Source organism: Salvia miltiorrhiza, chromosome 2 (genome assembly GCF_028751815.1).
Source record: "Salvia miltiorrhiza cultivar Shanhuang (shh) chromosome 2, IMPLAD_Smil_shh, whole genome shotgun sequence".
Lineage (NCBI taxonomy): Eukaryota > Viridiplantae > Streptophyta > Magnoliopsida > Lamiales > Lamiaceae > Salvia > Salvia miltiorrhiza.
In genome coordinates, this window is record NC_080388.1 from 55,568,798 (window position 1) to 55,579,780 (window position 10,983).

Consider the following 10,983-nt stretch of genomic DNA (forward strand, 5'->3'; position numbering starts at 1 on the left):
TCACCATATTCGATTCGTATTCGTGAAATGATACTAATATTCGATTCGTGATTCGATTCGAATTCGAATACCAAATTCGATTCATTATTCGATTCGTTGCTATTTTCGAATTATTCGATTCGATTCGAGTATTCGATTCGTCTTATGAAAGTACCTTAATTTTTTTTTGAAAAATATTCGATTCGAGGTATTCGACTTGTATTCTATACTATTCGATTCGAAAATATTCGATTCGAAATTCTGAAGGAAAAAAAAAATGTTCAAATTTCCCCCAAATCAAATTTCCCCCAAATCAAATTTTCCCCAAATTAAATTTCAGCGCCTTTAATCCTAGAACCAAATTACCAAGCCAGGAGACAAGATCAACAAGATCGGAGCAGTAGCATCTCCAATTCACTGAAATCTTAAGCAAAACCAGAAACAACAATAGAAACATAAAAATCTGCCAAGCTATTGAAACAAACTCAACAACAAACTCAAGCTATTGAAAATCTTGTGAACCTCCCCTCACTGCAACTAATGAAAACAAAAACAAAAAAAATCATCAACATCTATAGCAAATCTTATGGGAGGTAGATTCCGCGCCGCTGCTCCCGCGATTCCGACTTCTCCGCGGCGACGCGGTGCAGATGCAGGCGCGACGAGCGGCGCGGTGCAGGCTACGCGGTTCAGGTTCAGGCGGCGCGGTGCAAGCGCAGATCTGCGGCGGGGGTGGGGCGACGAGGTTCAGGTGCAGGCGGCGCGGTGCAAGCGCAGATCTACGGCGGGGGTGGGGCGACGAGGTTCAGGTGCAGGCGGCGCGGTGCAGGCGGCGCGGTGCAAGCGCAGATCTGCGGCGGGGGTGGGGCGACGAGGTTCAGGTGCAGGCGGGAGCTGTGCGGCGCTGATTTGAGGAATGAGGTTGAGGACTGAAGTGAGGAGGCGCTGAATTAAGTTTTAGTGAATTAGGTTTAGGTTTTGGAGTACTTTTTAGTATATTCAATATGAGCTGTGCGGCGCTGATTTTAGTGAATGAGCTGTGTATAATTACCAACCTGGCTTCAAGATAATTACTCGATAATTGACTTCACCTGTGTATAATATATATATAAAAATCAACTATTTGATTTTAAATTGACTTTTAAAAAATATATAAATATATATATAAATATATATATATATATATCGAATCGAATATTTACGAATATCGAATCGAATATCAATATTTCATTTAAGTATTTGAATAATAATCGAATCGAATCGAATATTTGTTATCGAATACGAATCGAATAATTTCGAATACGAATCAGGCAATTTCGAATCGAATCTCGAATCGAGCAAAATTATTCGATTCATTTACAACCCTATTTGCAACTATAACTTTCGTAGGGGCCATGATTTCCCACATATTTCGATATTTACTCTCTTTTATCTGAATTCTCGTATTAAAAGATTCCGATGCACAAGCTTCATCACAATTTCCTTAAAAAAGAGTTCAGGGATCACAACTTACCACACTTGACTACATTAGATATAATTATTTACAGATAAGCATATTTACACATAATTATTTAAGCATCACTAAGTAAATTATAAACTAATATTAGCATTATAATCTTATGTAATAGGAATATTCATATAAATAATCAAGCATCATAAGATACATACTATAATCTTATGTTAACAAATCACAGTTTTCTTTAATTAATTATCATCATGCGAAAAAAAAAATTGGGAGAAACAATTCTTTAGTAATAATTAAAAGGGTTAAGGTACAGATACCCCCCTAGAGCGTATACCCCCCCCATTCTCCAACTTGGTACAGATTGCCCCCCAAACTCGACGGAAAGTATACATTTAAGTCCAGGCGTTAGACGGACGTCTAACGCCGTCAAGAAAATAATTTTTTTTTAATTTAATGTTGGGCTCGGAAGTGGAGCAACGGGGCTGACCGTTCGCCGGAGAAGGTCCTCAACGGCGGCAGCGGCGTAACCATCCCCGAATCCAGTAGCAGCACGGCTGCGTCGAGCCGTCGACCAGGAGAAAGGAGCAATGACGGACCTTTCTCCGCTTGCCGGAGAAACGCAGCAGCCGTGGCCCGTGAGAATAAAGGAGGGAGCTACACCTATAAGCTTCGCCGGAAATCGTATGAAGAACGGAGACACTATCATTTTTAATCGGTGGCGCTAGGTCCAGAGAGAAAGAGAGGAGGACGAATGACGACTGACTATACCAGATTCCTCGAGGCGACGCCGGCGGCGACTGAGATGGCAGAGAGTTGCAGCGGCGATCCCAAATTTTGGAAAATTGGGGCTCCATTCGAGTCCAGATTTGAGGCTTCTCTTCGTTTCTTCGGTAGATTTTGAGAGAGAAGAAATGAAGATGGGATGGAGATGGAGATAGCGACCCCTCGCCGGAGTTCAGAAGGGGGCGACGCGGCGGCGGAGATCCCAAACCCGGAATTGCAGCGGCGAAAAAAAAATTAATTTTCTTGACGGCGTTAGACGTCCGTCTAACGCCTGGACTTAAATGTATACTTTCCGTCGAGTTTGGGGGGCAATCTGTACCAAGTTGGAGAATGGGGGGATATACGCTCTAGGGGGTCATGTTTAGGGGGGTATCTGTACCTTAACCCTAATTAAAATCTCCAAGGAAAGAGAGAGGGGAAACGTCAAAGATGATTTTGATAATATTAACAGCATTAAACATGACAATATCTCATAATGACATAATTTGGGGAATATGAAAGTTTAATATCCACAATACTATCCTTTAGCTAGGGACCCGTAGGGGTTCTCTATTAAAGAGACAAACAACACATAAAACCATTTATTCAATAATATCCGTTAATCTAATGAAATACACTTTAAATTAATTACTTTAGTTAACAGTAACACGCAGGAAGAAAGCTTCATTTAATCATATAAAATATATAAATTCATCAAGTGCTTTTATTTTATTTATTTTAACTTTCAAATTTGGCGCTCTTTGAGGATATGCAGGTAACAATCCTCCATGCATATTGGAGACTAACATTAAATAAGCCATTTTTAACGAAACCAACTGTGAGGGTCCCTCAGCTTCTTAAAGGCCACTGAAAAGCAACTAACATACTTCGGTGTTCCTATTTACCAATCTATCAACGAACAGATGCAGAAGTTCACTCACCAACCTTTTAACTAAGGACGACACACCACCGAGTGGAGTGAAAATATTGCACCTGTTTGATGACCAAAGTGAAGGTCGAGCTTCCAGATTCCGTCTGTGACGGAGGATTTTGAAGGACCTCGACAGCTGCATTTCCCTGAGCGGCGTACTTCTCTTATGCAGTAATTGATGATGATATTTTTCTTCAGCAAGTATTCTTTCACAATGAAGTACGCATAACAATCTGTAGCATGAGTCGAACGTGAAACAGCATCAGTAATTGGATGTAACGTAACTAGTTGAATAATGTTACAAGAACAAACTTACATTTGGAAATGTGATCCAGTCGAGAAAATATATGATGTATGCCTCATCTTCGAGCATCAAACAAATGACTGTATACAGAATTGCCTAGTGATTTGTTATCTCTTTCGGAATGTTCCTTCTGAAGAATTCTAAATAACCCAAAATCAGATCCTGAGAATGGCGAGGAAAGAAGAATAGAAAATGAACTGACACTCCCAACAAGTACACCATTCGGAAAACACTCAGTCACACTTTATATACTAAAGAAACTCACAGTTTCTTTTCTTAAAAGAACAGAGACTCACAATATGTACCATAATTAGGTGATGGCATAATTAGAAAGATATATCAGTGACAATTTCTATCAGGATAGCTTGCAGGAATCATTAACAAAATAAACCAATCAAAATAGCCATAAACTGAATAATCAAGAATTGTTTACTGAATATGCTTCCTCTTTAGAGCTTCTCCTCATTTTACTATAACTTCAAATGAAACAAGACAAGCCAACTTAGCTCTTAGCAGTATTACGATAGCTGTTAAAATAAGTTTCAGTAGCACATGTATAATATGATGAGAGTCTCACAGTCGTCCGATAATAGTGTGTAAACATGTCTGATTGAAGAGTGATATAGTAATCAATTGAAAAAAACTAGTGAAGTTCAGCAGCAGCAATGATGCAGTGGGGTCCCTTCGGGAACATCCAAATGGTGAGACTCCTCCATTTATAGAGTGTGGTCAAGGGTTCAATCCCCACCGTCCCCCTTTCCCTAGTCAAAAATAAAAAATGATGCACAGTGGGGAAATCGATTGAAACAAAGATTAAGCTTCTAACATAAGTTACATACTCGAGCCAAAAATAATATTCCCTCCGTCCCACTTCACTTGGCCTAATTCTTTTTGACATGGTTATTTAGGAGGATAAGATTGTAGTGTAAAGATATGTGGGCCCATATTTAATATAGTGTAAAGTGATTACCCAAGAAGGAAAAAGGTCAAAGTCAATGGGACAATCCGAAAAGGAATACATGCCAAGTGAAATGGGACGAAGGGAGTAATACATTATACTCCGGGTCCTTCACTTTCTTCCACTGGAGAAAAATATCCCATGTAACTTCGGGGAAAACATCGATAAACCGGAAAGGGAGATGAAAGTTCAGCTAACAAGTTTAACAGGATAAACCTTTGAACCTTCAGAAGAGTTAATTAACTTGGATATTCGTGCCGCGGGTGGGGAAATGTTTTCCATCTAAAAGTTACTGGATCAACTGTAACACTGTTTTCTCCATGAGTAATGTGTAAAGTTTTAGAAGAAATATATCCCCTGCAGAGAACGTAACTACAAGAATTACCAACTAGAACATGGGGTATCACGTATCACGGCTCAGATGTTAACAGTTATTTTAGACAGGCTAGCAATTTGCTTAACAATCAGTACTTCCAATAGAATATACAAACAAATGAAAACTGTGTCATACAGAAAAAGATGGTCGCATAACAGGAACAAACAAATTTCGATAACAAAAGGCAAATAGGTTCAGTGTAAGTAGGCATCACAATTGCACATGAAATAAACAAATGCAAGTCCAATAGCAAGAGGCATTGTGCTTGTAATTTTGTAACAATCTCCACCTAATTCCTACTACAGGAGTAAAAGAAATAGTCTATATTGGACTAAAACAGCAACATTCTTAGCATTTATTAGAAGTAGGTATAACCTACTAATTGTAACCAAATAAGCAAGTATTTCACGAGACGAGAGGAATTGTACTTGCCAAATGAAGAATTGCATTCAGCTAAAGCAAGTTTGAGATAGAATTTCTCCATCTAAAAGAGATAAAAATACATACCTTTGTTAGTCACTAGACTTTTTTAAGGTAATGTGATTGTCGGGGATGGAATTCTGAAACATCTCAATTCTTTATAAATGGTAACCAAGGCAACCGGTGCAAAAAATTTGAATTTTTCATGTGGTTCCCTGACCAGCTGGAAAGCTGCCAAAAGGGATCCACTGACAAGTCAGATTTTCACTAGTCAAATACAAATAGTAGGTAAATTGCCACATGATATTTCATTCCAGAATTAGCACACACGTAAAAAAACTATTCAAGGAATCATTGCTCTATACACTTTGGCTGTGCACACAAGCATTGACTTGAAGCCAATTTAGTACAAAGTACAAAATCATTTCCAGTTAAGTTTGTCCCTGAATCTTCCATCAAGTCCGAACAAGAATTTGTTTGTAACAATGAGAGAAGAACAGAGACCTCACTCAACTAGCAATAGATTTGATTTGAATTGAATATTGGGATAGTCAAATATGATGCTTTAGAAAACTTTCTACACACGCATTTGTCGATCGTATCAATACCTAACAGAGATTCAGAGCTGAAAGGTTTGGATTCTTATAATTTATAAAGTAGCTGGACCCAGCTAAACAACTACAACAAGTACTGAAGGGAATCCGGTGAAAGGCCAATTGTTCCATGGTTGGGAAGCAGGCTAATGTGACATAATTATCAGCTTAAAATCAGCATAAGCAGTTTAAAACTTTCCAGGACATAACTATTTCATCACACTTGTAAATTTATCATGCACTAAGCCAAAAGTTCATACACTCAGAGTTCCATAGCCTGTCAAAAATTAAGCTTAGAGAATAGTGACCATGTCCTACAAGTTACCTTTTAAATCTCTCCTTTTCACTCGGTGATCAGGAACATGAAAACATAATGGAAACCACAAATAGTGGGATGGGAAAGAACACACGAACATTTGAAACAGTATAGAAACATAAGTACTAGTTCAACTAGAAAAACCCAGACAAATGGTAACAAAATAATCAAAGTGCATATGGAGTAATTTTTAGTCCAGCTTTCATTTCTAACAGTAATAGATTAAATAGTGTATCTCAGACTTCATATGAGGTGATCTTGGGTGCATCCAGCCGCACCATGCAGCTGGGGCCCATCTCTTTTTATTTATTTTATTAATGATTTTAATTACTTTTAAATTTAATTAATTAATTAGTACTCCCTCCGTCCCAAACGAAATGTCCTGTTTTCCTTTTTGGACTGTCCCAAACGAAATGTCTTGTTTCCTTTCTTGGCAATACACTCTCTCTCTATACTTAATATTTAAATAATTTCCACCAACCCACTTTATCTACTTTATATACATTTCTTAATCTCCGTGCCGAAAAGAAATAGGACATTTCGTCTGGGACGGAGGGAGTATTAATTAGGGATCCGTAAATCCTAATTTTTATTGATAAACCCTAATTTATTTAGTAATAAACCCTAATTGGGATTATTGAACCAGTAAACCCTAATTGGAATTAATAAACCCTAATTGAAAAATGAGGAATAGGATTAACAAATCCTAATTGGATTAAATTAGGGGGGATACACATTACATCCAGATGTACACAATATATGCCATTTTATATTGGTGTAGTTGAGTTCCAACTGACTAGACTTTGGACCAAACTATGTAATACAAGCCAAGGATGTATTGTATTATCAGTTTATACTGTACAACAAAGAAAAGAAGTAAGCTTGCCTTTGGCATTACACCACATACTTGTGAAATAAGGGGCATCCTGGAAATTGGGGAAGAGAAGGCTGCAGCTGGATTGAAAGCTTTTCTACTAGTAAATTAGCTGTTTGCCCGATTTGCTCTTGTTTATCACTGTTTTCCCTTAGGATAGGGCCAGTTGCCAGTTGGTGAGCCTTGCAGAAGCTAAGTTGCGTATATGAAAGACCTAATCAACATAGAATGATTTGAGACATGTTTGGCTGAAAACCAGATAGCATAACACGTAAAAACTAAATAAGTTAGCAGTCATAATAGCTGAGGGAAAAACCACTCTTCAATAATTGAGTGTCCAGGATGCATCATACAATATGGAAAATTCTACAACTAAAGGTTCATTTCACGCTCACTATAAAATAGGAATAGTCCAAAATTTTAGCATGTTATCATACTTACCTTCTCTTTCAAGAGAGACTGGCATATGAACAATATCTTGTAGTATCAGTCATAAGCTCAGCTCAGTGCTTCAACAGCAACGGTAACATCTTCATATAAAAAATTGGAGTCTTTTCAAATCATCAAATGTTTTAAATCATAACAACACGAAGTAAGCATGCAGGAGAAAATGGTTATCTTTAGATACGAGAAAGCCAGTACATGGTATTGAAATTGGTAAGAAACTGGAAAATCCACACTACCTTCAAATGATCTGCAATGCCTAATAGAGTCCGTGGCAAGGCCCTCCTTGTGCATTTCATCTAAAAGCTTTCGGTATTCTTTCACATTTCCCTGCTGTAAAAGACTACTGAGAAATGCACAATATGTTTTGACTGAAGGAGCAACCCCTTCCTTTATCATTCTCCCCAGAAGTTTAAGGGCTTCACTGGTGCTACCTCTCTTACAACATCCATCAATTATTATATTATAGGTGATGAGGTTCGGAGCTAAGCCTTTGATGTGAAGTTTATGGAAAAGCCTTAATGCACGGTCAAGGTTTCCTGATTTACATAAGCCACCTATAAGAGCATTATATATTACTATATTAGGAGAAATACCCTTTTTCAGCATCTCATCCCGTAAAAGAAAAGCTTCGTCAGTGGCACCCGAAATGGAAGCGCTGTGGATAAGGGTTGAGTATGTAAACTCATCTGGAGTGAAGCCTCTTTGCGACAGATCACTGATAATTTTTTTAGCATCGTCAGTCTTTCCACTTTTGCATAAGCCAGATATAACTACGTTATATAGAATGTTGTTGGGAATGATGCATCTTTGAGCACTTTCATCGAGGGAATTTGCAACTTTCTGTGTTTCTGTCTGAAGTCTGTTGAAGTTAAAAGACTGGTAAAAATGTTTAAGGTCTGGGACAACATCTAAATCTACCATTTTCTGTACCAACATATTTGCTTCATCCGTCCGACCAAGCCTGTTTAACACACTGATGATTGTGCTGCATATATACACATTTGGGGAAATTCCTTTGCCTCTCATCTCAAAATAAGCATCAAAAGCTTTCTTCAGGTTCCCTTCTTTACACCAACCACTTATCAGTGCTCCATAAGTAATAATATTAGGGCTCAGTGCTTTTGCATGGACCTCAGAAAGAATTTCTGATACTTCATTTGATTTCTCAGCTTGGAATAATCCATGAATCAATGAATTATACATTTCAAGCGAAGCAGGAATTCCCTCTGCCTCCATGGCATCTTTAATTTGAAGAGCTCTTTTAATATCTCCAGCTCTGCAATATCCATCAATCAAGATTCTATTGGTCATCGCATCTGGTGAACAACCCATTCCTATCATCTTTTCAAGAATTTGCTCTGCTTCAATCATCATTCCCATTTTACATAGCCCATTGAGCATTGCATTGCACAGAATAGTACTTCTTGCATAGCCCCTTGCTAAAACATGTTTCCACAATGTGAAAGCTTTATTCGAGTTTCCCTTTCTGAAAAGACCATGGAGAAGTGTACTAAATCCAACTTCATCAGGAACCAAACCTCTCTTGAGCATCATTTCCCACAACGACAAAGCATCGTTCATATCACCATACTGGCATAAACCTTTTAACAGAGTGTTGTAACTTATATTTGTTGGACGTACACCATCACTAGTCATTTGATGGCAAAGCTTAAGTGCTTCATCAATCATCCCTCTTTTACAGTACCCGTCCAATAACGTATTGTAGCTATAACCATCCGGTTTGAAATTAGCTTCAACCATACTCACTATAACACGCTCCGCTTCACGAAGTTGACCAAGTTTGCAGTACCCATTAATCAAAGAATTGAAGATGAACATATTCATTCCCAATCCCAAACTCAGCATCTCATTCTTAACTCTCTCAGCATCATCCAGTCTTCCGTTACGACAATATCCATCAATTAATACACCATACACCTTTTCATCCAAAACTAATGTGAGTCCAGTCTCTCCCTTCATCTCTCTAAATATTCTATCTGCTTGATCAAGGTTCCCTATTTTACAATAACCCTTAATCAACAGTGTATAAGTTATCAAATTCTTGGAAATTCCTTGCTGACGTATTAACTCCAGCACTTTCTCCACCCCCTGCATATCCCTCTTCTCCACATACCCATTGATCAAGCTATTATAGCCCACAATATTCATTTTTAATCCCATACTCTCCATGCCTACCACAAACTCCAGTGCTTTAGCAAGTCTGCCATCTTTACAGAGAGCATCCACCATTATGGCACAAGTATACACATCCGGAGCAACCGCAACTCTTATCATCTGATCATAAACACAAGAAACGGCATGAAAATCCTTGTCCTTAACTAAACAGCTCAGCAAACCATTACACGATCGCAAGCTCGGCACACGACCACATTTAGGCAAATTATCAAACATGTACAAGGCATTCTTCACCAGCCTCCTCTCCACATAAGTTTTCATCATCATATCAAAAACAGTTCCAGAAAACCTAAATTCCCTAAAAACAGCCACCAATTCATCATATATCAGAGAAACAGGAAGATTGTCCCTCTCCGCCAGCTCCACGAGACCACGTAAATACAACCGCGTTTCATCAAACATTCGGGCATTTGACAAAATATGGACGATCTTGACGTAGGATTTGAAATGAGGTCTGAAGTGATTCTCTTTGGAGGCTAGATGGAAGAAGTGAAGCGCGGCCACTGGATGAAGCTTGAGATTTTTTAGCACTGCGTCCACGAGGTGGCCGGAGAAAGTGAAAGAGAGGCTTCTGAGGGCGTCGTGACGACGGAGGATTAAGAGGCGGCTGATTTGGGAGGCAAGATTTACCATATCGTCCGCCCCTCGCGGTGGCGCACGGAAAGCCAGCAGCGGCGGAAGGTTTAAAGACGGTACAATTTACAAACACCACATCGGCGGAAAAATGGTTTAAATTTTCTAATTGAACATTTACAAAGAAAGACTAATGTGTATATAAATTCAATTAGAAGATTAAAATTGTTATTTACAGGTATAATTTTAAAAATTAATATGGAATTAAAATTGTAAAATCCTAAGTATTTATTAATATAAGACATCCCATTAGTTTTTTTTTTTTTTCAAATTTATGGAAGTTGGAGTATTTTTTTTTGGAGTTTCTTGAGTTTCTTCTTCTTTTTCCTTTGCACAAAATACTTTTTTTTTTAATTTTTTTCAAGGGGAGTAACTGTTCAGATTAGTGTTAATATTTGTTTTCTCTTGAACAATTATTTCATTTGGTGTCTTAGTTTTTTAGCATCATTATATGAAGCACTCTCTCGTGCAACCGGTTGCACCGTGCAACTGGTTTCTGAATGATACTATTTCAACGTACAAATGACACTTGAATCATTTGTATGATGAAGTAGTATCATTCGAAAATATTCAAGTGTCATTTCCCGAATGAAGTAGTGTCATTTTGGAAACCAGTTGCACAGTACAATCGGTTGCACAGGAGTATTTGTGCCATTATATTGATACTTATATATGAGATGAGCTAGGGTTGATCAAGTTGGACACAATGCTCTTAGGTGGTTTCAATTC

General features: G+C 38.2%; 1 protein-coding gene across 8 annotated transcripts; it reads right to left on the reverse strand.

Annotated features, from left to right (window-relative positions):
- Positions 1–2,872: 2,872 nt before the first annotated feature.
- LOC131010409 (putative pentatricopeptide repeat-containing protein At1g19290) lies at positions 2,873–10,369 on the reverse strand. 8 transcript variants are annotated; one of them, XM_057937911.1, is made up of 7 exons: positions 7,662–10,359; positions 7,420–7,508; positions 7,012–7,192; positions 5,283–5,426; positions 4,616–4,756; positions 3,454–3,581; positions 2,873–3,370 (listed from the first exon to the last, which is right to left on the reverse strand). In XM_057937911.1, the coding sequence occupies exons 1-2, from the start codon at positions 10,252–10,254 to the stop codon at positions 7,477–7,479; spliced, it is 2,625 nt and encodes an 874-aa protein (XP_057793894.1). In that variant the 5' UTR covers positions 10,255–10,359; the 3' UTR covers positions 2,873–3,370; positions 3,454–3,581; positions 4,616–4,756; positions 5,283–5,426; positions 7,012–7,192; positions 7,420–7,476. The 8 variants fall into 8 exon arrangements, with proteins under 8 accessions (XP_057793894.1, XP_057793899.1, XP_057793901.1 ...); XM_057937916.1 differs by lacking the exon at positions 4,616–4,756 and having other exon boundaries at positions 7,662–10,369; XM_057937918.1 differs by lacking the exon at positions 4,616–4,756 and having other exon boundaries at positions 3,454–3,571; positions 6,991–7,192; positions 7,662–10,366.
- Positions 10,370–10,983: the final 614 nt, after the last annotated feature.